This window comes from Podarcis vaucheri, assembly GCF_965113315.1.
Source record: "Podarcis vaucheri genome assembly, chromosome: 9".
Classification (NCBI taxonomy): Eukaryota; Metazoa; Chordata; class Lepidosauria; order Squamata; family Lacertidae; genus Podarcis; species Podarcis vaucheri.
The window spans coordinates 12,681,275-12,709,226 of NC_138767.1; the positions used below are offsets into that span (position 1 = coordinate 12,681,275).

The window sequence follows — 27,952 nt, forward strand, 5'->3', positions numbered from 1 at the left end:
GCTCCTTCGACAGGAAGGGAGGCTTAGAATCGAGTCAACCTGCAAATCTACAGCTGTGTCTTTGGTCCAGATGCTGGGAAAAGGTTGAATGCAATGCCCACCCCCCCGCCAAAAGCAAAACTTCCCAAAGCCTTGTTTCAAGGCTACAACCATTATTGCTTCCATCTCTTACTTAAAGACATGGAGTAACAGGCCTTTCCTTCAATTTGCATTCCTGGGCAAAAGCTGATCTGTGAACTACCACCATTTATTTCTGGCTAAGTCTCAGTGCACACAACCAACCACCATCAGAGCTAGAGCTACAGATCAGGAGCCCACTGCAACATGGTGAGTGGAGTGAATTTATGAGGCTGAATTATAGAATTGTGTGGGTTAAACCACAGAGCCTAGGACTTGGCAGTCAGAAGGTTGGCGGTTCGAATCCCTCCGACGGGGTGAGCTCGCATTGCTCGGTCTCTGCTCCTGCCAAACTAGCAGTTCGAAAGCACCTCAAAGTGCAAGTAGATAAATAGGTACCGCTCCGGCGAGAAGGTAAACGGCGTTTCCGTGCGCTGCTCTGGTTCGCCAGAAGCGGCTTAGTCATGCTGGCCACATGACCCGGAAGATGTACGCCGGCTCCCTCGGCTGGTAAAGCGAGATGAGCGCTGAAACCCCAGAGTTGTCCACGACTGGACCTAATGGTCAGGGGTCCATATGACAACAGTCATATTTTTCAATATGACTTCTTGGTTCTTGAAATTCATTCTGATTGTACAGATAAAATATAATGGATATAATTATACTGGATGTGTTGCTAGTGTGTGAAAACGGTCAAGATTCAAGGATCCTCAGGCATGTACCTCCAGATTGTGGAGACGTCGGGTGCCATCTTGGCACCCGGGCAACTTTGCTTGGTCGCAAGCAGACCATGGTCTGACTTGGTATATCGCAGCCACCTATCTATGGTATGACCTGCCGCTGGATATCCAAGCAGCACCGTCTGTTTTTGAAGACTGTTTAAAGCCTTTCCTGTGCCCCCAAGCTTCTGTTTGTTACTCCACACCTATCTCCCTTCTTCCCCTTCCCTTTATTTTTTCCCTGTCTTGCAGAATGTAAGCCTGCGGGCAGAATATGTCTTGGATTCCTTTTCCTTTTATTATACAGTGCTTCGATCTTCAAGCACTTTAGAAATATTAAAATATTAATCTTCAGCAGTTCTGGGAAAAGAAATGCAGAACCGCTGGCTGCACTATAACCTCTGCAATACTTCGTCTGATTACAGATGGGCATGTTTTATTTTTAAAAAAATGATCTGTGCAGTCCATGCATTGACAGCAGCACAAACCATATTAGAGGCTGCTGTTTGGAATGTTTCCACCCAGTGTATTGGTCACATGTAATGTCTCCCCATCCGCTCAGATGTATTTATGTCACATTATGAATGGGACCCGGTGTCTATTAACACGTTGACCCAATGCTGTTAACTCTGACCCCTGAACGGGAATGCGAAAACGGTGGCACTAATGAAAGATCGCCCGCCCATCATGCATTCTTCTGATGCAAAGTTGGCCAGACAGAAATGACAGCCCTGTCCTCGTGATCTATGCAAATCAACCAAGGCAACATGCAACCATTTCCTGTTTAGTAAGGTTTAAAATGGCAAGTCAAACTTGGAAATAAATTAGTTCATGGAAGACTCAAGTTGAAATCACACAACAAGTGAATTTGCACAATCCAATCCTAGCCAGGATATGGAAAAGAGGCATTTACATCCAGCCCCTTCCTGGATGCTTTGCTCCAACCAGCGAATGGGCAGCTAAAAAAGACAAGACCTAGCTCTTCACCACAGTTTCCTGTTAATGTGTGAACCCAGAAACTATGGTTAATGGTTTTACATACAAGCCAGGATATTCAGCCATGGTTTAAAGTTGGCTTAATATGCTGGTTGGTTTATGAGCCTTCCACTAGACTTCCAAGGAAATGGGAAGCTACGCTTAAAAAACAGGTAGGCAGCACTGTTGACAAGACCAATAATCTGACTGGTACCGCTATTTCACCTTCTGGGTCCTGGATGTGGAATTTTCCCCTCCCACTGCTGGGCACTGTACCCTCCTATAAATATGTCATGGGAAATGCAGAAAGGGACTTGGTGTATTAAGGTGGTAAAGTCAGAAACACGGGACACCATTGTTAAAACATCTACACTGGCCATTACCAAGCTAAGTTCAAGGTGCTTGTATTAATTTACAAAACCCTGAACAACTTAGGTCCTGGGTACCTTAGGGACTTCCTAAAGCAGAGCTTTCCAAAATGTGTGTCACAACATGTTAGTGTGTCTGCTTGCAGCGTGTAGGTGTGTCACATGATATGTGTCCGTACCTCTTATAAGGGTTCAGTTTAACCTTCGGTTTGCTAATAAAACTGAATAACGGTGTCAAGAAACAATGTGTGTCTAAAAAGTGTGTCGCCAACATGACAAGTTTGGAAAACTCTGTCCTAAACCAGTCCAGTTTAGTCACAGATCATCTACAGGATCGTCTATTGTCCCATGAATTGGAGAGGCTCATCAACATGAAATAGAGCTATTTGTGTCATCAGCCCAGTCCTCCGAAATAGTCTGCCTATTCCACCAGGCTTACACATGCAATCAAGAATCCATCTTTACCTGCAGCTTCTGGGTGTTTTGGACTGAATCTCTCATCATTCCCAGACAGCTATGGATCTGACTGCAGTTCTGGCTTGTAGACTGCATTTGTAATTTTAATTTTAATGGTATGGTCTTGAAACTCACTGAGTGGTCTTGGGCAATGCAACTTAGATAAACTTGTAAGGGGTGTGTGTGTTAAAAAAGTATCTAAGAAATTGCAGCTTACACTGCAATCCTAATGTCACTTGCCTGGAACTAAGCACAACTGAGTTCAATGGGACTTCTCAGCAGACAAACAGCTCTATTTTCTGATAAAAGATAAAAGGCCAATACCCCCTTTCATGAAGTGTCAAAAGCATATATTATGGATTCTCCGCTGTGATCCCCTCACTCTTAGAAGTTCAACTATTAACACCCTCTTAACATAAAAAAAAAATGTGTGTAGGTAAATGCAGGCAAAAAAATAAAATCTAACTTTTCTATTGAAAGTCATCCCTTAGTATTAGCTAGAAGAGAACGGATGCCATGTCAAAGAGATAAATAAGAGTAATGAGGTCACTGTCCTCAGAGGGTTATGTTAAACAGCATTCAGGGGTCAAAGGTTAAGCTGCTCCTTATCATTAGGTTAGCTGCCTGCCAGAGACTATTTAATAAAGGCAGCATGGCTAGCCCATTTAAATGGAAGCGATTGATTTTCATTTAGCATTTGTCCACCACTGCCAAAAAATCCATTTCAGGGTGACCCACCACGAGGCAAGTCATATGTATCTATATCTATAGTTAGTGACAGAAGGCAGCAGCACTAAGGCTGCGCTACCTGTAATTGAATTAATACACCCTCTCTGTGTTTTGCTTAAGTAAAAAAAAGAAAGAAAGAAAAAGCATACCTTTATATTTCAGCTGCATTCAGGTTGCGACGCAAACTGTCAAGTAGGAGCATTTGTTAGCATTAAAATGCTAAGAACAGTGACACAGTTAAATGGAAATAAAAAGATGGGCAGCAAGATCTGTCACACCCCATCCTTCATGAAGGCCCATTTTTGCTGCCCGTGCCGAGGTTGATTTCGGGGAGGGGGGGGCGGATGTTGGGTGTACAAGGCGGGGGGGAATGGGAAAGGCTTGTGTCTGATTCCATCTCTCCTGACGTACTCCCACGGGCATAAAACTAACCCGCAAGCCTTTAATTGGTAGATCAATCAAGTAAAGTTTCAGTTCATTAATCAGTGGGGGCTAATTTTAATTGCGGAGGGTAAATTTTAAATCAGCGAGGCTGTGAATTCAGGGTGCGTTCGTTGTTGATTTCACTTCCGGCACGTTATTGTAACAGGGGATGAGAAATAAGGTATTAAAGTATGGGTAGGCAAACTATGCTGTGGGTTAAACCACAGAGCCTAGGGCTTGCCGATCAGAAGGTCGGTGGTGAGCTCCCATTGCTCGGTCCCTGCTCCTACCAACCTAGCAGTTTGAAAGCACATCAAAATGCAAGTAGATAAATAGGTACCACTCCGGCAGGAAGGTAAATGGCGTTTCCGTGTGCTGCTCTGGTTCGCCAGAAGCGGCTTAGTCATTCTGGCCACATGACCTGGAAGCTGTACGCCGGCTCCCTCGGCCAATAAAGCGAGATGAGCGCCGCAACCCCAGAGTCGGTCACGACTGGATCTAATGGTAAGGGGCCCCTTTACCTTTACATTTAGTCAAACTAAGGCCCTCAGCTGGATCTAGCCCAATCACCTTCTAAATCCGGCCCGCGAATGGTCCGTGAATCAGCATGTTTTTACATGAGTAGAATGTGTCCTTTTATTCAAAATGCATCTCTGGGTTATTTGTGGGGCATAGGAATTTGTTCATTTTTTTTATTTTATTTTTTCAAAATATAGTCCGGGCCCCCACAAGGTCTGAGGGACAGTGGACCAGCCCCCTGCTGAAAAAGTATGCTGACCCCTGTATTAAAGGCTAGTCCTTTCTTTATGACGCTGGACTGTAGCCCTTTGCTTATCAAACCCTAAGTTGTTCTGCACTTCCGTGATCGATATCTATAAAAGGCACTTGCAGAATGAGACTTTGGTAAGATGCAAATTAACTGCTTTGTTTTCTGGAACTGTGGAAAGCCCTTCCAGCAGAAGTCAAATAGAAAACAGCTCTGTGGTGTTTAAAAGACATCTGTTCGGGGAAGTGTTTAGGGTTGTATTGGGTTTTTACTGTTTTTTGTTGGGTGCTGCCCAGAGTGGCTGGGGCATTACTTTCTATGGGAAAGCGCACTTCCCACAGAAAGTAATGCAAAACGGATCAATCCATTCCAGACTTTTAAAAACAACCCCTAAAACAGCAACTTAACATGAATTTTACTATCTAACAAGACCACTGACCCATAAAACGAAAGCAATAACCAATGTACTGCAGTCACACAATCCATCAATCAGTAGCTGAACTGGGTTCCACACAGTCACAAAAACAAAACAAAAAAGCCGCAAAAGCAAAAATGAAAATAAATAACAAAAAAAAAGACAGACCTCAGTGTAACACTCAAAACGGAAGTGTGGCACTCAAAACGAGCATGTCTGGCTTCCGAAAAAAGTTCACAAACTGGAACACTTGCTTCTGGGTTTGCAGTGTTTGGGTTCCAAGTTGTTTGAGTACCAAGGCGTTTGAGAACCAAAGTACCACTGTATTATCTAGTTAGAGAATGGAGCTTTCTCTTAACTAGCAAGCCTCTACAGAAAACCCCAGAAAGACCAACTACAGTTCACAATTACAGAAACCCCCTAGCGGCTGCTGGCTTGATACAAACTCAGTAGACCCTCATCAATTACTTTAGGGCTCCCAGACTCAGAACATCAGTGTCCACCTCTCCTGGAATATTCCATCCCAGATTGAAATTGTAAATTTCCTACCAGATCAGACCAAGAGTCCATTTAGTCATGGAATCGTAGAGTTGGAAGAATCATCTAGTCCAACCTCCTGCAATGCAGGAATCTCAGCTAAAGCATCTGTGACAGATGGCCATCCATCGGTCCAGCATGAAGAGCTAAGTGGGCCAAATTTCCTGCTAGCTGCTCACCTCCGTCGCTCTTGTGGCAGCCTAGGTGGCACTGTGACACCCTCCTCGACTTATCCTAGCCTCTCCCATATTCTCAGTATAAGAATACAACACAACCCTGTGGATCAGCCCAAATGCCCACCCAGTCCAGGGTCTTGTTCTCGCAGTGGCCAAGCAGATGCCCATAGGAAGCCCTGAGAGAAGAACTTGAATGCAACAACATTCTCCCCACTTGGGGTTCCTGGTGACTAGGATTCAGGGGCATATTGCTGACCAAGTGTGGAGGTAGAGCATAGCTGTCGTGATTAGTAGCCATTGGTAATAATAATAATAATAATAATAATAATAATAATAATAATAATAAATTTTTATTTATATCCCGCCCTCCCCAGCCGGGCTCAGAGCGGCTAACAACAATAAAAGTAACACAGTTTACATAAAATCACAATCAATTAATTGAAATACATTCTAAAATCAATTCATCCTAAAATCAGTTCAGGATCAAATTAATGACAACCATTGGGCTAGCATTCTATGAGGATTACCAAAGGAGGGGGTCAGACTGTGCCTTGGCCAAAGGCCTGGTGGAACAGCTCTGTCTTGCAGTCCCTGCGGAAAGATGTCAAGTCCTGCAGGGCCCTAGTCTCTTGTGACACAGTGTGTTCCACCAGATCGATGCCACGGCCGAAAAAGCCCTGGCTCTGGTTGAGGCCAGCCCTGTGGCCCGGGACCTCCAAGATGTTTTTGTTTGAAGACCGTAAGGTCCTCTGTGGGACATACCAGGAAACGCGGTCCTGTAAGTATGGCGGTCCCAGGCCGCATAGGGCTTTAAAGGGTAAAACAAGCACCGTAAACCTGATCCTGTACTCCACCGGAGCCAGTGCAACTGGTAAAGCACTGGGTGAATGTGATTCCGCGGTGAGGACACTGTAAGGAGTCTTGCTGCGGCATTCTGCACCCACTGGAGTTCCTGGGTCAGTCTCAAGGGCAGCCCCACGTAGAGTGAGTTACAATAATCAAGTCTGGAGATGACCGTTGCGTGGATCACATTAGCTAGGCCAGGGTGAGAGAGGTAAGGAGCCAACTGCTTAGCTTGGTAGCCTTATCCTCCAGGAATCTATGCAATCCTTTTTTAAAGACCATCCAAGTTGGTGACCATCACTGCCTCCTGTGGGAGCAAGTTCTATAGTTTATCTATGTGCTACGCTGGTGAGGTGCTTTCTTTTGTCCTGAATCTCACAACATTCAGCTTTTTTGCATGATCGCCTACACTGGATTGCTTCCCACGGGTTTAAAACGCAGACAACAAGTTGGTACTCATGACCGCGTTTCTTTTAATGATACACAAAAAGAAACCACCTTTCATGGAAGATGCACAACACCCCCAACAGCGACGCCTCGAGAAGTTAAGATGGCACAGATCTTACTTGGTGTGCGCACTTTGAAACGTTAATAACTCAACTCTTTCATATTTCTCCCTCCCCCTCCTACTTTTTTAATATCTTAATGAAACTGTACTTCATTAATACAGGCTATGAGCATGCAAAAATTAATTGTGAAAATAATAAAATCACCGAGAGTTATAGGAGTACAATAAAAGGAAGGGATGGGAAGAGGTAAAATGAGATCTTCTTCTTCTTTTAAAAGTGCCCACCTGAAACTAGATACTTCCCATTTGGCTCACTTGCAAAGCCTTCCTCTTTCTGGGTTATGTTTCTATCTTTAAGCTTCCAAATAATCAAGTTTAAGGGTTCTGTATAAATAGCATTTTTTAAAAAACAGTGATGCAAATTGTCTTTGTCTTAGCAGGGCTGTAAACCAAGGTGTGTGTGTGTGTGTGTGCGCGCACACACACACACACACACACACACACACACACACACGGTTCAAATTTATTATAGCGCTACTTCATACCCTCCAACATTTCTTCCATGAAAACAGGGATGCCCTATTCCATAATAATTAAAATTATAATTATATCCCGCCCATCTGACTAGGTTCCTCCAGCCACTCTGGGTGGCTTCCAACATATATAAAAACATAATAAAACAGCAAGCATTTAAAAACTTCCCTATACAGGGCTATCTTGAGGTGTCTTCTAAAGGCTGTATAGTTACTTATCTCCTTGGCTCAGGGACTGCACAACTTTATGCCCTCCAACACAGGCATAGGCAAACTCATCCCTCCAGATGTCTTGGGACTACAACTCCCATCATCCCTGACCACTGGCCCTGTTAGCTAGGGATGATGGGAGTTGTAGTCCCAAAACATCTGGAGGGCCGAGTTTACCTATGCCTGCTCCAACATTTCTCCAATGAAAATAGGGATGTCCTAAGGAAAAGCGGGACATTCCGAGATCAAATCAGACATCAGGATGGCTTCTGTAAATCTGGGACTGTCCCTGGAAAACAGGGACACTTGGAGAGTTCTGCTGCTTGCTCCCTTTTCCAGCAAATCCACAGCTCCTGCAGACAACAGCTGCTGAGATTTCAAAGGCTACCATTTGCGTTTAGCTCCAGCTTTCATTGTGTGGCTGGATTTTTGAGGCTGGGGAGCATTTGGTCAAAACCAATGTTTTTCTGCAAATCTCCATGTTCTGCAATAAATAAACATGCTTCAGTTCTGCTAGCGAAGCGTTACCTTAGTCACCATCTATGCCTGGCTCCGGTCCAGTATATCTGAAGGAGCGTCTCCACCCCTATCGTTCTACCCAGACACTGAGGTCCAGCGCCAAGGGCCTTCTGGCGGTTCCCTCACTGCGAGAAGCCAAGTTACAGGGAACCAGGCAGAGGGCCTTCTCCGTAGTGGCGCCCGCTCTGTGGAATGCCCTCCCATCAGATGTCAAGGAAATAAACAACTACTTGACTTTTAGAAGACATCTGAAGGCAGCCCTGTTTAGGGAAGCTTTTAATGTTTGATGGATTACTGTATTTTAATATGTTGTTGGAAGCCGTCCACAGTGGCTGGGGAAGCCCAGTCAGATGGGTGGGGTATTAATAATAAATTGTTGTTGTTGTTGTTGTTACATGGGAAAGAAATGAAATAGCTGATGAACCCGCACAGTTCTCTCAAGGTAATGGTGGAAGAGGTGTTTTTGCTTCAGCAAAAGGTAATATCCAGCTTGCCCTGAGATGGGCGTGGTTCTAGATCAAAATCAGCAGGCCAAGACTTTACAACAGTGTGGTCCAGATTATTAACACTGATGCGCCCAATCTAAAAGTTAAGATGCTAAGCAACATGCGACGTCCTGAATGCTAGTAGCTGCACCAAGTTATGTTACCAGGAGCTACTGACAGAGAGAATTAAATACAGAGATTTATGCAAATAGTTATATTGGACGTGGGCTAGTGACAGCTCTGCAAACACATGTGCTCACCTCCATACAGACATAGGAAAAAAGTTATATAATAGAAAAATGTGTGCATGTATTTTGGAGGTGCGAAGAGAGAAGGGGGGAGAAATGAAAAAAGTGGAAGACGCCTTCCTTTAAAATGGTAAGTAATACATACAGCACCCTTTAAGGAATCATTTTACTACAACTTCCATTCAGCTGTGGCTACATCACTTGTACATGGGGTGCATGAGAGCATAGGTGCATCTATTTCACTGTGAAAATCTGTAATCCAGTGAATCCCCAAATCCCAAACTATTTATCATTATCTACACAGCACTATCAGCGTGCAGTCAGTGTTAAGTTTTAACAATCACCCAGATATGATTGTCAGCGTTTACTTGGAACATGTCCAAAAAGCGGGTAAACATATCTATTTTCAGTCATTCATAAAATTCATCTGAGATTGTCAGTGTTCACGTGTGACTGTCAACAATCACCACATTGTAACTTTCACTATGTCTCTGTGTATGTGTATACAGACACACATGCATATATATCAACAAAAAACGCAGTGCAATATGGACTTTTAAAATATATTGTCAGTCAATAAATCCTGTGTCTATACAAGCGCATCATATTTCACAAAAGAGCATCTGATGTTCCTATGTGGACAGTGTGTTAAGGACTTCCCTAATTAATAACCCAGATTAAAACCTCTTGGCAATCAATTAAGATTAATGACAGACATCATTCTCCATTCTCTGTTTGTGTCTCCCCCCTTCTCTTTCTTGCCCCTCCTTCCGGTGCCCCCTTCATAGGCTGTGAAAACCTTGGGTCGTGAAACTTTAATCCTGTTATCTGTTGCCTTCTCCATCTGAAAAGCCTACAGATTAACACAGCAGACATTATCGAATTTACAACCAGCCGCTCGGACAGCTGCCCTATTTTCTACAGTTAATGGAAAAGGAACTAATCTGGTTAAGAGCGCGGGACTAGTTCATAAATCTGGGTGCACAAGACAGTTAAAGCTGTCACGTTTCCTCTGGAGAGGAGCAACTGAATTAAACTGTCAGCTTTCTGCTTGCTGTTTCTGGGAGGGTAGCAAGCCCTTCTGTAAACTAGACTAATGAGATACGCAGCATTAACATAAACCACGTCAGTTCCCAACAGGTCATAATGGCTGTGCTGGAATCAGGGAGCTTGCGTTTTTATGATGGAGCATAGTTATATATAGATATGGAAGGGGTCTCATTCCTGGCAGCCTCGTTCCGATTAAAACGCAACTGCTTTTGTTCCCATCTACCTCGTAGCGGGGCATCCTGGTGGAATGCAAAAAAGGGAGAAAAATGGCTATATCAAATATTGGCAATGCGCTGCAACAGAGAGGGCCAAGGTAAACCGCGAAACAATCCCAGCCCTCTAATGCTTTGCAACGTAGCCAAGTTGCTATTTGACAGCTGCAATGGGGAGAGGGAAATGTGCAATGCACACAGGAAGAGAAAGGAAGGGGGCTTCACCTTCCTGAGCAGACAGGATCCCACCTGCATGCTTCTACGCAGCAGGATGTACAGCACAGCACATCCCAGGTATTCATCACAGTCAATTTGCTGCCTTGCGACTGGCTGCCAATATTTGTACCCTCCACCTTTGGAAGAAACAATTTTGTCTCCCACTTTCCTCAGCAGTCATCTTAAAAAGGTAAAGGGACCCCTGACCATTAGGTCCAGTTGTGACCAACTCTGGGGTTGCGGCGCTCATCTCGCTTTAATGGCCGAGGGAGCCGGCAAACAGCTTCCGGGTCATGTGGCCAGCATGACTAAGCCGCTTTTGACGAACCAGAGCAGTGCACGGAAACACCATTTACCTTCCCGCCGGAGCAGTACCTATTTATCTACTCATATGTAATGTTACAGGATAGTGGGTCTTATAGCATAGTATTGGTTGCAAGGCTAATATTCCGGAAATCCTTGCCTCAGATTCTGTGAACAGACAGGTGGAATAGACACTTATATATGTATGGACCTTATGCATGAACTGACTATAGAGTGAACTGATCTACTGTGTCTTCTGCTTCTTTCGTTGAACTTTATGAGACTTCTGTTGAAATTTACAATTTGATACAATGAATAGTACACCTTATCTATTCAAAAGTACAGCCGGTTACGTCTTGTGTGTTTACTGAATATGTTTCACGTAACCAGAGGTTTGTTGTTGTTTAGCAAAAGAAACCAGCCTAGGGTTTCCTGGTAAAGCGTAGGCAGGGGGCAAGCTCAATATAGCAATCTCTGCAGCTTGACTGTGTAAAGAAACAGATCAAGAAACGCAATCTGATTCTTTAACACATCCACTTTATCTTTCTGCTGTGCTGTGTTGCAACTGGCCCTGGCATTCCAGAATGCTTTGCAAGAGGCAGGAGGGAGTTGGCTCTTGAAGCCTGTTTGGTAACAAAAGGTTCTCAAAACTCCACCGCTGCGTTCAGAACACAACCTGCAACCACCAGGATCCATTTCCTATTTTAATTCTAGAGCCAACTCAAAGCCCTGATCCTGAACCAAATTCTGCTAGACCCCAGCAAATTGGCACTGAGCAAGGGGTAGTGAAAAATCTGTTTTGAGTTCATAAGAACTGTGAAGTACAGCATGCTTGCATCTTTTCAACGGTAAGTTTCAGTGTCAGTAAGTTTCAACAGCCAGCAAAACCTAAGAGGAAGCGGGGAGAAATAATAATAATGCCCTATATACACAAAATAAAAAAACCTTGAGTGGTGTATGAGTCTGTGTGCCAGTCTTGGACTCATAAATCAAAATGCATGAGCCGGCTTAGATAAGAGGCAAAGGAGCATAATGCGCATGTTGAAAGCTGTGCCAGTTTTCTGTCTATTGCTGCCCGAAACCCCTTGAACAACAAGCACTGAAAGGGGCGGGGGGCCAACACCATCTCCTGCAACAGCGCGACAAGGTGCCGCTGCGACAGCGTTTCAACACTCAGGCGGCTGCCTCGGTTGTAGCGATGTGGTCTGAAGGTGAACGTAACCTCAATTAAATCCAAGAAGCACTTCTGAGAATTAATTGGCTGTTTTACAGAACAACCCCAAAAGTATTGCTGATCTCCCTTTCTTCTTCTCCCCTCTTTCTCTCTCTCGACTTTAAACGGTGAGGGTGTGTGGCGATGCATCATTTATAAATTACCTTGTTGGCACACACACACACACACACACACACACACACACACACACAAAATCTACACCCGCCCCAAAACACCGCTTTGAAAAACGGGGAAAAAACAAAAACAAGCCCAGCTCCTGCTGAGGACTCCGGCACGTTTGATGGAAAGCCTTCAAAAGAATTCACGGCTTAATGCAGGCTGTCTATGTGGGGACTTGGATCCATACCTGCTGTCCCCTGTCAGTCCCTAGAAACTTGGTGGCAGATGTTGGCACGTTAAGTTGTCTCTGAAGTGGCTCTCTCTCCCCATCTCCCCACCACAACAGAGTCAAACTACATTAGATCTCTTCTATTTGTGCCTCGGGCATGTTTGGGAGCGCAGCTGTGCCAGCCGCCCCCCACTCTACCTTTCGTATTTCAGGGCTCCCCCTCTCCCCCCCCCCCCCGGGCAGGAAATCTGAGACCAAAAAGCACTGTTTTTCCATGCTTAACTACATCTGCTGCCAACCCAGAAGCCTCGCTGCAGGCTGGCGCTGGAGTTGGGCCTCTGCTCCGAACAGATGTCGACAACAACCTGCTAGCTCACACCTGTACAAGCCTCCCTTACCTCGCCGGTTGCGGGCTGAAAAATTCATGACTCCGAGGAGTTCCGTCCACAATCAAAGCTTTTCCGATCAGCGGCGGGTGGCCCTCAAACTGGGCCAGCATCGCTCTTAAGTGTCTGGAAGAACTGCAGAAAGGAGAGGCGGGAGAGAGGGCCTTCTCCTTTCTGGTTCTTGATGCTTCAGCTTCAATTATTTCATCAGAAACTCGCATTCAAATGGGGCTTCTTTGGCAAAGTGGAACGAGATGACAGGCGCCCCTTTCGTTTCGCTCGCTGTTCAGCGTGACAGTTGTATTTGCTTACTGTGGTTTTGTTTACTGATTCACACTCGCGTGAGGTACTGATCTGAACTGAGGAATAAACGAGCAAATTTTCCTTCAGGGGATTAAAACGTGCTTCCCCCCCACAACCCAGGCAGAAGCTGTGTTCTTGCAACACCACAAGTCACACCCAAAAGATGATAACTGTCTTTAGCGCTGTGTTCAGCAGCCAAATTATAGACTCTGTTTTCAACTCTCTCGCTCTCGCTCTCTCGCTCTGATTTTTTCCACAGAAATCAAACGCTGGCTGCTGTTTGTTTTAGAGGTAACGAGAGTCTTCTCTCCTGGAGGCCTTAAGAAATGAGAGTCCATTTTTTCCTCCCTGCCGTGTAAGTAACTTATAGAAACCACCTCATTCTTGCAAGTATGTAAGTCAAATAAAAGGCGGTCAATATTTAAGCTGTTCTACTGGCAAGCACCCAAACCCCTTGCTTGATCCAGAAGTGAACCAGTCACAAAAAGGGTTTAGGCACAAGTAAAAATAAATTCAAGAGTCTGCTGCCTTGTTGTAACTGATCAAAATGTATTGAATGGGTAAGATGAATGAACTAAACACTGAAGCTTGATGCGTGCTCTATTAAAGATAAAGAATTTTGGATAGGAGGTGGCTGAGGAATTTAACAAAGACCCAAACAAGCTGGCTTCCTCTTCATCAGTCTCTCTCACATCTTCTCTGCGAGTCAAATGCTATAATCAAATTTAGCACTGACAGCCAAATAAATTCTGTAAATATCTCTGCCCCCCCCTCCAACACACACATTTCCTGTTTGTCAGTTTCCCAGTAACTCAAAACCTTGCCAGAATTTTGCATTACTATTTGGGATCAACAAGTCTTGGATATAAAGCTAATAAAAAAAGCAAAACAAATCCACCAGGTGTCCCTTGCTCTTGTGGTTTTATAAAGTCCCAGTAAGTAAAGATGGTGCTAATTAGTCACAGCCCTCTGATTTATATTAACTGCATGCAAATATAAAATGTTATTTACTACAGCCCTCCATTTAATGGGACTTCAATGCACTCTCCCTTATAGGCTTTGGTCTGGGGAAAAGGCAGGGCCTCAGTCCTAAGCTTAATGTCCACTTTTAGGTCTGGCAAAAGCCTCCCTTTGCAGACCACCATAAGTCACACAGGGAGCGATTTGAATTTCAGCCATTCTCTGCCATTTTGGAAGATTGTAAGGGAAGATCAGAGACTAGTGGTATACAGCATCTGTTCTTCGATATCAGCAGCTTGCGTGTTGCTAGCTTGCACTACTTTATAAAGATTTGAGGAGTGGTGTTATTACGCCTCTACTAATATCCATGCCAGGTCACTCAACCATTGCTACTATGTCTAGCAGATCAAGATAACCAGGTGACAGCAGAAACTTAAAAAAATAAATGAATAGCAGGGGCAATTAGAATAAGATCTATTACTTGATTGTTGATATAAAGCTTTGGAATGTACCATACTTTTCTGTGTATAGGACTAGGTTTTTTTCTTTAAAAATTATGCTAAAAAGTGGGGGGGGGGCGTCTTATACATGGATAGTGCATAGGGTGGGTGTGTTATTGGTTGCTGCGGCAATGGTTGGTGTTGATTGGCTGACGCTGTGGCAAATGGGTGGGTGATTTGCAGCTTCTGCCATTGAGGGAACAGATGAGAGGCGGATTTTAGGACATGTGTGGGTGAGTGATTTTCAGCAATCCCCCTTAAAAATGCTTAACAACCCTGGGTAATCCCCTCTCCCAAAAAAAGCTCAATAACTCTGTGCTATCTTCCCCCATTTTATAAAATCTGAGTCCCCAAAAATATGGGGTGTCTTATACATGGGGGCGTCTTATAGACGGAAAAGTAGAGTGTTTTGTATAGTTAAGCCTTTACCTCTATGTTCAGTACTGTGCTTTATTTTACTGCTATGGCTAGTGGCTGATGCAAACGAAGATTCTTCTGATCTGGTCTGGTCTGGTCTTCAAGCATCTCCAGGAAGGTTTTGGGGGGAAAACCTTGACTGAAACCCTGGACCTGAAATTATGTAGGCCATCTTTCCATACACAAAAGGGAAGAGCCCTGTGGAGAGCGGTGAACAAAGACGCACAAACACGGAACACGCACCTCATCTCCCTGCTGCGGTCGCATCAAAGATACTCTGTCATACTGCCGCCTCAGCAAAGCCCACAGCGCATCGAGACGACCCTGCAAAGAGGAGACCAAGAGGACGTTTGATTAGCAGGCGTACACGGCGGCCGTTCTCAGAATCATTAGCCGTCCTTGGATATGTCTCGGGGAGCATCTCCCGCCAAATGACACTGTAGGACAATGAGAGCTCCTTAAATGGGATGCTATTAAGGCATAAATTTCGCTTAATGGGAACACATTGAGCCAGCGATGTGTGATTAAGTAAGTGGTTCTTAACAATGTGTTAAATGAGTGGGAAATTCTAAGTTCAGGTCTTTTACTATTTTAACTTTGAGGGACTTTAAAAAATAACACAAAAAACCCTGCATGCACATATGAAAACCAAGTAAAGATTAAGCACCTTGTTAGTCGAAATACTTTTCCAAACCCTCCTTTGTTTAAATGAAATTAGTCTAGTCAAAGCAGGTGCTTACTTCTAGTACTTTTAAAAAACCTAAGTCTATAAAAAGATCCAGCTGGATCACGTCCACAGCCCATCTAGTCTACCACCCTATCCTCACACTGGCCACCCAGATGCCTGTGGGAAACCTGTGGGATGTGAAACACAAGGGCAGTCAAGTACAACATTCCTAGAGTGAACATGTTTACACATGGGGAGGAATGTTTGTCCAGCCAGCATGAAAACTTCCCGTTTCCTTCTGGGCTGGGACAGACTTCCTCTGCATGTGACTAGAGATGGGCGTGGCCTCACCTGTGCAGGTAACGACAAAAGCACAGGGCAGACAGCCATCTCTCTCTCTATGGCTCTTTCATCAGAGAAGCAACATCTGCTTAGCCAAAGATGCTCTTTTGGCTTCCAACCAAGAGAGGACAAAGGGACTGTCTTCTTATGAGATAGTTTCTTGGTATATGTTACTTTTCTAAGCTAAGTCTGCCTTCGGGGATCCTATTGTGAACAGAATGTTGTGTGAGTAAACCTTTTTATACTTTTATAGAAGACTGAGTTGTGTCTTATCTTTTATGAGGAAACAAGGGGAAAATACCAGAACAGTTATTACAGTGGCTTTAGCGAGCCTGAGCAAATGCATCCACTGAGTTTAAACAAAAGGGGAATGGTACTCTGCTAAACTGTGAACTTGTTAACACAAGTTGGAAAAGGATATAGTCAGACAATATATCCTCTCCTGCATCCCTGAACATTCCCACAAAACTTGCAAGCAGGATTCAAGCATAAGATAACTCTCCCCTCCTGTGGTTTCCAGCAACCACTATTCACAAGAATTGCTGCATCTGACTTTAGAAGCAGAGCATACTATAGCTAGTAGCCATTGACAGCCTTTCGTCTCCATGAATGTGTCCAATCCACATTGATGGCTATCACTGCCTCCTATGGAAGATGGTTCCAAAGTTTAGCTATGCATTTCCAGTATTTGAGGGCGTTATGCCTTCCCTCCTTGTCTCGGCAAAACACCTCCTGCATGTACCCCTTCAATTTTGTGGGTTAGGGCCCTCGTATTTACGGGACTGCCTCTCTTGGTATGCCCTGCAGAGGACCTTAAGGTCCATGCACAACCATAGTTTAGAGGTTCCAGGCCCTAATAAAGTCAGATTATCCTCCACCAGCGCCAGGGCCTTCTCAGTGATGGCTCCAACCTGGTGGAATGCTCTGTCCCAGGATGTAACGTCCTTCCACAGGGCCTGTAAGACAGAGCTATTCCGCCTGGCTTTCAATTTGAACTTAGCCTGATCTTTTATTCCCCTCCCTTCCCTTCCCTTTTTATGAAGATTACCCACTCGGGGATCCCACAGCTAATTCTCCCCTGGTCTCCTTGCTGGCCCAAATAGCACTAATTTAGCCAGCTAGCCCTGATGATCATCTAATGCTTATTGGATGGATTTTCCCCCTAAATTGATTTTTGAATTCTGAATTTATTGTTCTTCACATTTTATACTGTATTTTATGCTTTTGTTTGTTGCATCAATTAAGTGTTTTAAATTTGTTGTTAGCCGCCCTGAGCCCGGTTTTCTGAACTGGGAAGGGCAGGGTATAAATAAAAAATTATTATTATTATTATCTACAAGACTACCTCATATCGGTCTTTATAAGAGGCAGCACACACTGGAGCCTTGAGGAAATTTATGGATCCTGGGCTGCTGCAACTAGAATGAGCAAATGGAACTGTCTCCCTTGGGAGTTGTAGACTCTCTTTCATGGGGGGGGGTGTTTAAAGACAGGTTGGGTGGCCATCTGTCATGGCTTAATGTGTTTTAAACCACTTTGTGAGATTCTTTCTTTAAAATATAAAGCAGTATAGAAATGAAATTATTATTATTATTAATAATAACTATACACCTTTAGGCTCCAGTCAAAAACATTTCTTTTAAACCAGACCTTTGGTTGACATGATCAACATCCCACATACCCTTTTAACATGTGGCTCTTTTTTTTGGGGGGGGTGTATTATTGGGTTGTTGCTTTTATTTTTATTTTATATACAGTCATACCTCATGTTACGTTTGCTTCAGGTTGCACGTTTTCAGGTTGCATCCCACGGTGACCCGGAAGTACCAGAAAGGATTACTTCCGGGTTTCACCGCTCACGCATGCACAGATGTGCAAAATGACATCACGCGCATGCGCAGAAGTGCCAAATCGCAACCCGCGCAGGCGCAGGCACACAGGCGTGGGTTGTGTTCTTTTCTGCTTGCAAACGAGCCTCCGGAACAGATCCCGTTCGCAACCAGAGGTACCACTGTACTGTGATCTTTTTATGTGAACCGCCCTGATACCTCTGGGTATAGGGTGGTATAATAATAATAATAATAATAATAATAATAATAATAATAATACTTTCCTCTCCAGCCAGCCTTGGGGTGGGTGCAACTTGCACCTTCTCCTTTCAGTTCCACCACTGCACACTCCCATTCTTTCCCGACTGTACCCCTTCCAATTGCTGCTCTTTCCTTAATGCGCTGATGCCTTTAACATCCACGGGGAGGGAGAATGTGTTGCCCTCCAGGTGTTGTTGGACTACAACACCCATCATCCCTGACCACGATGGGAGTTCGGAGTCCAAGAACATTCAGAGGGCCACAAGTCGCCCATCCCTCTCCCATAGAAAATCCCATCACTATTAGAATGGCAAAACAAACTCTGCCAGTTCATAGAAATGGCAAAATTGACAGCAATTATTAGAGGCCACTCAAATCAGAGAATAATTAGAGAGTGGGAATGGAGTGAAGGAATATATGAAAAAATATGGTTCCGGAATTGAAATATTAATAGAGAATGTGTAAAACGTGCAGGGGTAAGCAAGAAAATAATAACAGAATCAATTGAATAATTATTAAATTATAACAACACAACAAGATGGAAGAAGTAAAATATTGAGATCACACATGAGTGAAGGGAGTGGGGGGTATATGGGAACCTATAATATCATTTATAATATAATTTGTTAATTGTGTTGTATTTACATACAGCAAAGGGAAGCCTAGAGCCATTAGATATATTTTAATTTAGGTAATCTATGTAATGGACTTACGTTAGAAAATGAATATGGATTTTGAATTTGATGTTGGTAAAAATAAATAAATAAATAAATAAATAAATAAATAAATAAATAAATAAAAGTCCCCCTCCCATGAGATAACTAGTTGGCTCCATGCACCTTGATAGGATCATGCCCTATCCCTTGATATGAGCAGGGCTAATCTGAAGGAGGCCTGGTTCAAGAATCAAGGCTCCTAATACCTCCAGATGTTCCCTTTGTGCGCACACTGCAGTGCCATCACAGGTTGGGGCTTCCACTACCCTCCCAGCAAGCCACTGCCAATGCTGTTTCCCCCAGTGGTCTTAAATTAGAATAAACGGGGGCTTGGTTTCCCCAGGCTTCCCAGCTGTTCAGCCCTGATTTGCCTCATCATACAACTGCAAAGCAAACACTGCTTTCAACGACAAAAGATCTAGTGTGTACCTTAATAGGCGTGTACCACTTTTCCTGAGCAGGCAGTGAGGTAGGCTTGGGTCTCGGAGGTCTAGGCTGAAATGGCTCCTCCGTTTCTTCAGGGATTGTCACCACGGCGTTTTTGGCTTTCTCTAGTCGGGCGCCTTCTTCGGTCGACCCTTTATCGCCCCAGCGAACCTGCAGAAAGCAAGACCCGTTCTCAAAGTGGCCTTGTGTAGGGACACGCGGTGCTCAAGCCAGTGGTCAAGGTGGCCCAGTTTGCATGTAGCTCTAAGCCAAGGCTTGGCTCCAAGCAAAGCAGCACGCAGGTGGACTTCCAGACCAAAGATCATGGACCGCTCCCCTGGTCCTGCAGAACTGCCAGGGCTAAGCCATGCTTTGGCTTAGAATCACATCCAAACCTGGGCTTAGGGTTTGTCTCTCCCAAGTGGTAAAGCAAGAACAAACCTTGGTTACACACACCTGGGTTCAAACATACCCTTAAGCCAAACTATGGCTTCACCCTTGATGGAGCAGCAGCAGCAGAACCAAGGAAGGAACACTATGGCAATCTTCAGTCCAGGAACCTGCATGTTTGCTCATTCATGCTGAGGTAAAGGTAAAGGGTAAAGGGACCCCTGACCATTAGGTCCAGTTGTGGCCGACTCTGGGCTTGCGGTGCTCATCTCGCTTTACTGGCCGTGGGAGCCGGCGTACAGCTTCCGGGTCATGTGGCCAGCATGACTAAGCCGCTTCTGGTGAACCAGAGCAGCACACGGAAACGCCGTTTACCTTCCCGCCGGAGCGGTACCTATTTATCTGCTTGCACTTTGATGTGCTTTCGACCTGCTAGGTTGGCAGGAGCAGGGACCGAGCAATGGGAGCTCACCCCGTTGGGGGGATTTGAACCGCCGACCTTCTGATCGGCAAGTCCTAGGCTCTGTGGTGTCCCCATTCATGCTAAGCCACATGCAAATTGGAACCTTACAGTTGCAAAAGCAAATGTACTGATTCAAGTATAATTCTCTATTAACCCCTAAGTTACAGAGCAACCCCAAGTATATCTACTCAGAAGTGAATCCCATTGCATTCCAGATGCTGCAGCACTGGACCATCAGCCAACATGATCAACCACATAAAATAGATTTGGGCCTGGGGCTGAGAGACAGTGCCTTGCCTAAGCCAGACCACCACCTCCCAGGAGTTCATGGGATTTGCAGATCATGCTTTTAACCACTACACTGCACCAGCTGTGGAACAATAGGAGCTTCTGATACACATGGCCCACAGATGAGAATACTGATGCCACACTGTAATTTTTTCCAAAAGGATTGTAACATGTCTTGAAAAGACTTGTTCTCTTCTTCCTTTTTGCATTCAGCTATAGAAACAAGCCTCCCTCTCTCTTTTTCAAAGCCCTGAAGAAATGAAACCGATGAAATCAGTTCTTCCCTAATTCTGTGGAGAGATGCCTAAAACTGCCCTATGAATAAATTTAAAGGGGGAAATTCCAAGAAGTCTGACATCAGGGGAAGTAAGTCAATCTGGCTACAATTAAAAATTAGTCAACTGAGGGACGTTTTTTAAAAAATTAAAAATATTAAAAAGAAGCCCATTTTAACTTTAAAAATCCAACTTGACATCAAATCACATACCAGATCGCATGAGTGAGGTCAAAGCAACCATGATCTACAGACCTCAAAAAATAACATGTAAGATCTCCTTGAGCTGCAAGAAGACCCTTGCTGGAACCAACGCAAGATCCATCTGGTCCAGCCTTTGCCAATCTAGTGCCCTCCAGTAGCATCCAATAGGGTAGGGCAGAGCCACTCTCCTGACCCCTGCCATTACTGCAGCTTACATGGGTGTGACTGGAACAGAGCGGCAGCAATAGTGGGGCTGCTGAAAAAGAGTTGCTGTGCACGTTAGGCCTGGCACCCCTGGCAGATCCTGTTTTTCTAATAAAGAATTCACTTACTCCGTGTGATTTACTGCTGGCTGGCTCCCGACACCTGCATTATGTTATAGGACTCCACCTCCTATCAGTCACCATGGCCAACAGTCACCATGGCCAACCGTGAGGAGAGCCGTCACCCAACGACCCCTGGTGCGGAGCCCAGGTTCCCTATCCCTGTCCTGTCCCAGTCCCAAGTTGTTGTTGTTTAGTCATGTCCGTCTCTTCGTGACCCCATGGACCAGAGCACACCAGGCACTCCTTTCTTCCACTGCCTCCCGCAGTTTGGTCAAACTCATGCTGGTAGCTTCTATGACACTGTCCAACCATATCGTCCTCTGTCGTCCCCTTCTCCTTGTGCCCTCCATCTTCCTCAACATCAGGGTCTTTTCCAGGGAGTCTTCTCTTCTCATGAGGCGGCCAAAGTATTGGACCCTCAGCTTCACGATCTGTCCTTCCAGTGAGCACTCAGGGCTGATTTCCTTCAGAATGGATCGGTTTCATCTTCTTGCAATCCATGGGACTCTGAAGAGTCTCCTCCAGCACCATAATTCAAAAGCATCAATTCTTCGGTGATCAGCCTTCGTTATGGTCCAGCTCTCACTTCCATACATCACTACTGGGAAAACCATAGTTTTAACTATACGGACCTTTGTTGGCAAGGTGGTGTCTCTCCTGGTCCCAAGTAGGAGGCCACAAAGAAGAGCAGCAAGGAGGGTCAGTTGCACAGGAACACAGGAGTCTCCATCATACTGTGTCCATTGAGATCAGTATTGACTACTCTGAGTGGCTCCACTAAGAGAGCTCTAGCCCCTCTCTCCTCCTGCCCCTCTCTCCTCCTCTAGCCCCTCTCTCCTACACATTTCCCCCTTTGTTGGAGAACTACAGGAGCAGAGCAGCACTTCCATTTTCCTGGCTTATCATGGTAACACGTGACACGGCGCACAGTTGCCAGCTCTGGACGCAAAGCCGAGAGACAGCACTAGCGTCTCACAGCTTTGCATCTCGAGTGGCAGCGACTCAAGGCTCGACAAAACAAACCTCCATTCTTTTAATTCCTCCAACTCCTCGCCCGCCATAGTAAGAAGCATCCACGGTTGGCCATTTCTTGTTAGGCAAAGGGTCTTCTTCTTCTTCCTGGGGAAGAACCCAAAAGACATTTTATGGGAAGGTGTTTGTTTAAAAGGGAAACAAATTGCTCTTAGGTTAGAGGTCTTTTCCAACCAACTTGCTATTGGCCTTTTCTGAAGAAAGGGATCTAATGAAAATAGGAGACGGCGGATTGTCTCCTTTGGCTTGACCAAACCCAGCCTTTCTCTCCCCCTTCCTTCACCCAGCATGCTTGCAAGGATGAGCTCAGAACTTTCTGATTTCAATTAACCACAGTTTAGTATTATGCCTGAACCCTAAACTATGTTCCGAGGGGAGAGGGAATCGGGTGTTACTATTAGTATGTAAAGTGTCAGTTTGCATTTCTTAGCACAGAAAGTATTGATCTGATGTGTAGAGCTCTTTCCTATTCTGATTAATTCAAGAGTGTTCTGGAAAGTGTCTTTCTGTGTGAAAGAAACAGGCAGAAGGTTTCTGATGTTTGGGTTATTCCTTCTGGGAAGCTGAGTACAGTGGATGCTCGGGTTGCGAATGTGATCCGTGTGGGATGCACGTTCGCAACCCATAGTGTTCGCAACACACATCTGCGCATGTGCTGGTTGCGATTCGGCGCTTCTGTGCATGCGCAAAGTGCAATTTAGCACTTTGTCACATGCACGAGTGCCAAAACCCGGAAGTAACCCGTTCTGGTACTTCCGGGTTTCGGCAGTCCGCAACCCGAAAAAACACAACCTGAAGGGTCTGTAACCCAAAGTATGACTGTACAACTGGTTTAAACTGGTTCTGTTATTTTCTATCAAGGTCATGGTGACTATAATAGTCAAGCCAGGAGGAGCCTGGTTTTCACTCACTTTCACTTCCTATCTCTTTGTTCTAGTGTGGTGTTCCGTATGCTATAGTGTTAAGGTTTAGTCTTATTATAAGTTCTTGTCAAGTTTAAGTTAAGTCTGCTGCAACTGGATTTCTTATGGACTGTGCCAATCCTGAATGTATTGGATTTGTGACCATTATGCTCATTTGCCTTCCTTAGCAGTAAAGCTCTGCTGGATGAAATACAATTGCCTCTGGTCTATTTTTTGGGAACTCTGCTACGTAGAATCATAGAATCATAGAGTTGGCAGAGACCACAAGGGCCATTGAGTCCAACCCCCTGCCAAACAGGAAACACCATCAGAGCATCATCAGTGTGGAAACACGATCAGAGCACCATCAGTGTTTAAAGTTTTTTCTTCTATGCAGCATGACATAAAGACCTTGGCAGTTTGGGACTAATTTATTTGAGAGATGGCCTTACCCTCAAGGTCAACCACTTTGATCTGCATAACTGACACTGTTACAAGTGACACATAATACCTGTTTCACATTTGTAAAAAAATCTATATTTTCGGGTCATAACACCTGCACTATGGAACTCCCTGCCTATTGAAATCAGGCAAGCACCTTCACCATACTCTTTACAGCACTTTCGAAAAACATTTTTGGTTAGAGAAGCCTACCCAGACCTGCAGGAGGTCAATGTATATATGCTTTAATCTCTTTTTAGTTTATTTCATTTTTAAAAAATGTTCTTAATAGTTGTTTCAACGGATAATGTTATTGTTTTATTCTCTTTGTAAACGGCTTTTGAGGGTTTCTTTTGTTTTGCTATCAAGTGGTACAGCGGTACCTCAGGTTAAGTACTTAATTCGTCCATTCTTAACCTGAAACTGTTCTTAACCTAAGCACAACTTTAGCTAATGGGGCCTCCCGCTGCTGCCGCACCGCTGGAGCCCAATTTCTGTTCTTATCCTGAAGCAAAGTTCTTAACCTGAAGCACTATTTCTGGGTTAGCGGAGTGTGTAACCTGAAGCGTATGTAACCTGAAGCGTATGTAACCCGAGGTACCACTGTATCTGGATTTTACGAAATAAAGAAATAAATGCTATTACCTTAAACTAATTTAAGGTTGCAACAATAACCCTGCTTGTAAGTCCTACTGAATTCAATAGGACTTAGTTCCAAGTACAGGCTTCCTCAGCCTCGGCCCTCCAGATGTTTTCAGACTACAGTTCCCATCATCCCTGACCACTGGTCCTGCTAGCTAGGGATCATGGGAGTTGTAGGCCAAAAACATCTGGAGGGCCGAGGTTGAGGAAGCCTGTCCAAGTAGACTTGGTTAGGATTGCCCCAGAAGTATGTACTATCCTTTCTGTTTTAGAGCATCTTAAAATATGGGTGGATGCATAACTGATGTACACAGTGCAACCTGGAAATAAGCTTTTATTGAAGAGAACACTTAAGTAAATATATACAGTGATGCCTCGCAAGACGAAATTAATCCGTTCCGCGAGTCTCTTCGTCTAGCGGTTTTTCCGTCTTGCAAAGCAACCCTATTAGTGGCTTAGCGGATTAGCGCTATTAGCGGTTTAGCGGCTATTAAAGGCTTAGCGGCTATTAAAGGATTAGCGGATTAGCGACTAAAAGGCTATTAGCGGCTTAGAAAAAGGGGGGGAAGCGAAAAAAAATCGGAACACTTGCAAGACGTTTTCCTCTTGCAAAGCAAGCCCATAGGGAAAATCGTCTTGCGAAGCAGCTCAAAAACGGAAAACCCTTTCGTCTAGCGGGTTTTCCATCTTGCGAGGCATTCATCTTGCGGGGCACCACTGTATATATATGTCTGAGATATTTGATATGATCAGAAGATGCTCCCACGTTTAAAGCTCTGCTTCTGGGGGAGCAGGGAAAAGCGTGAATAAGATCTTCTCTGAATCAGAAAGCAATTTCCCCCCTCCCTCCTTCCCGGTGACTTCATCCGCAGAACGCATAAAGCTGAGATTCTGGTTATGTGCAAGGAAAATCAATTTGCAGCGCAACGCATTTTGAAGTGCCTATTACACCCCAATTCCCGTTTGAGCAACACAGGCCCTTTACCTATGTACTTCTGGGGAACCAATCTGTCTAATGGAGTACGCCGCATATACAGGAATGTCGCCCTACACTCCACTGCCAATATTTGCTTTGTTTATTGCTACTCGTTTGACTACCAGGACTTAAATTGGGGGGATATATGATTAAACATGTTTCTAAAATACGCCAAATAACATCAGGGGTCGCCATAACCACTATCAGGCTACAAAAAAAGGTAGAATCAAGCTTCTTCAGGCAAAATGTTTGGGGATTTTTTTCAGGGTGGGGAAGAGAAAAATGGCTAAGCAGTCTGCCAGGTGACTTGCTAGTGGGAGTCACCTTGAGGGGACAGATACTAGAGGGAATTACCCCCCTGTTGCCTCCAGTTCTGGGGCACCATTGGGAGCCAAGGGCTGAAACCACATGAAACTGTATAACAGAAACTGTACGGGCCCTGAGTGAGATTCAGGGAACTGAAGTTCACTCAAAGTGAAAGACTGGGAGAGGAAAGGGTGTGAGCTGGGAGGGCCTGTCATTTTCTGTGAGTGGCCAGTATTAAGAGCTACCTTTGGGAGAATATTGTGTACCTGAGCACGGTTTCTGTATTTTAGACATCCTGTTTCTGATTTCCTCCTCCCCAACCTTATTTTTCATGCCATTAAGAGAAACCGTATTTTATTACATAACTACATTTCTATCATTCTTTTGATTTTGATGCTATACATATATCACGTTACGTAGTGACATTTGCATTACATGTCATAAACCACTTTCCGTTATCATTTGCAATTCGTTGTTTATTTAGAACTTATCGTTTTATATAAATTTAAGAAATGAAATAAATGAAAAAAGCAGCATTCTGTCTAGCTCAAAGCCCTCATCACGGGATTCTCCTTCATGAAGGTAATAACCCAATACAGTGGTGCCTCTGGTTACGAACTTAATTCATTCCGGAGGTCCGTTCTTAACCTGAAACTGTTCTTAACCTGAAGTAGCACTTTAGCTAATGGGGCCTCCTGCTGCCACCGCTGCACGATTTCTGTTCTCATCCTGAGCTAAAGTTCTTAACCCGAGGAACTACTTTCAGGTTAGCGGAGTCTGTAACCCTAAGTGTTTGTAATCCAAGGTGTTTGTCACCCGAGGTACCACTGTACAATAAATGATACCCTCCTAAGGCAGATATATACATTAGACTCAAAACAGAGCTTTCATTGGAAATGGCATCCCTGAATTATCTGCCTTCCTTTCATAATGTGTAGGACCACCTACCCAACTCATGATGTCATCATGTTCCATGTTTCTGTACCCCACCCCTCACCTCAGTTCCTATCTACATAACCAGCTGGTTCTGGAAGAGAGCAGGAAAAGGTACCACATGGGATAAGGGATGGGCAAGTATCTCCAGCCTTGCTTATTTACAAGGCTGAGTCAACTGGCTCCAAGATAGAAAAATGTGTTTGCAGTAACCAACCTCTGAAGCAGTTTCACAACTTACCTCTACTGGAGCTGGTGGTGGTGGTGGAGGAGGGTCCTTAATGACCTAATTTGGGGAGGGGGAGTGGAATAGAGGATAAAAGACAAAAGGCAAAGATCATTGAGACTTCCATAGTAACAGGATAACCTGGCTTCAAATTCTCTGCTACAGAGATTTTTATACACACACAATCATATATACAGTGGAACCTCGGTTTTCGATTACAATCTGTTCCGGAAGACCATTTGACTTCCAAAACTTTCGAAACCCCAAAGCGGAAGCCTCAATTCAACTGGGAAACTCAAAATGGAAGCTGCATTGGACATTTGAGTTCCAAAAAAGTTTGGAAACCAAAGCGTTTACGTCTGGGTTTTTGGCGTTTGGGAGCCAAAACATTCGAAAACAGAGTCGTTCGACAACAGAGGTTTGACTGTATAATATGTGTATAGATATAGCTATAGATAGATATAGATACATACATACACAAAGTGTATTTTATGAAAAGATCTCAGGGCAGTGTATAACATTAAAATGTATTTTTATGGAGCATAATAATAAAAACATAAAACAAAGCACAGTAATAGACAGCATAATAATAAAAATAACCGTAACTATTATTCCTTCCCCCTCCCCACCTTTAACAGCCGATAGATAATTCAATGGCTGAAGGCCTGGGTAAAGAGGAAGGTTTTCACCTAGCGCCTAAAGACATGTAATGGTATTACATTCTTATGAAGAAGCTGGTAAAATGTCGGCAACTGTTAGGTGGATTTGTAGCCAGACCAAACCCAAAGAGTACTCATTCATGGTTCCTTGTTATCCTGGGGGGAAAGTGGAAAGTGGGGCGCTGCAGGATTCTGTCCTGGGCCCGCTATTGTTTAACATCTTCATAAACGACTTGGATGAAGGAATTGAGGGGATGCTCATCAATTCTGCAGATGACACCAATCCGGGAGGGGTTGCTAATGCCGCAAAAGGCAGAATCGGAATTCAGAATGACCGTAACAGATTGGAGACCTGGGCCCAAACGAACAAAAATAATTTCAATAGGGACAAATGTCAGGTTCTGCAGTTAGGCAGGAAGAACGAGACGCACAAAAATAAGATGGGAGCGGGGGACAACTGACTTACTAGCAGCACATGTTAAAAGTCCCTGGGGGTCTTAGTGGACTACAAGGTAAACATGAGTCAGCAGTGTGAAGAAGCACACACAAAAAAAGCTAATGGTGTTCAACAGAAGTATAGCATCCGTATCAATTCTGCCTTGGTCAGACCACACCACCTTGGAGGCCAATAGTGGAAGAAAGAGAGCGTATCAAAGTGTTCATGCTGACCTTTAAAGCCCTAAACGGCCTCGGTCCAGTATACCTGAAGGAGC

General features: G+C 44.4%; 1 protein-coding gene across 1 annotated transcript in view; it reads right to left on the bottom strand.

Annotated features, from left to right (window-relative positions):
- ANTXR2 (ANTXR cell adhesion molecule 2) overlaps positions 1–27,952 on the bottom strand; it is a 153,764-nt gene that overhangs the window by 42,932 nt on the left and 82,880 nt on the right. The window contains exons 13-16 of the mRNA XM_082236513.1: positions 26,596–26,640; positions 22,146–22,241; positions 19,181–19,348; positions 15,180–15,260 (exon numbers count right to left, since the gene is read on the bottom strand). Coding sequence (XP_082092639.1) covers positions 15,180–15,260; positions 19,181–19,348; positions 22,146–22,241; positions 26,596–26,640 — 390 coding nt within the window. The remainder of the gene's footprint in view (positions 1–15,179; positions 15,261–19,180; positions 19,349–22,145; positions 22,242–26,595; positions 26,641–27,952) is intronic.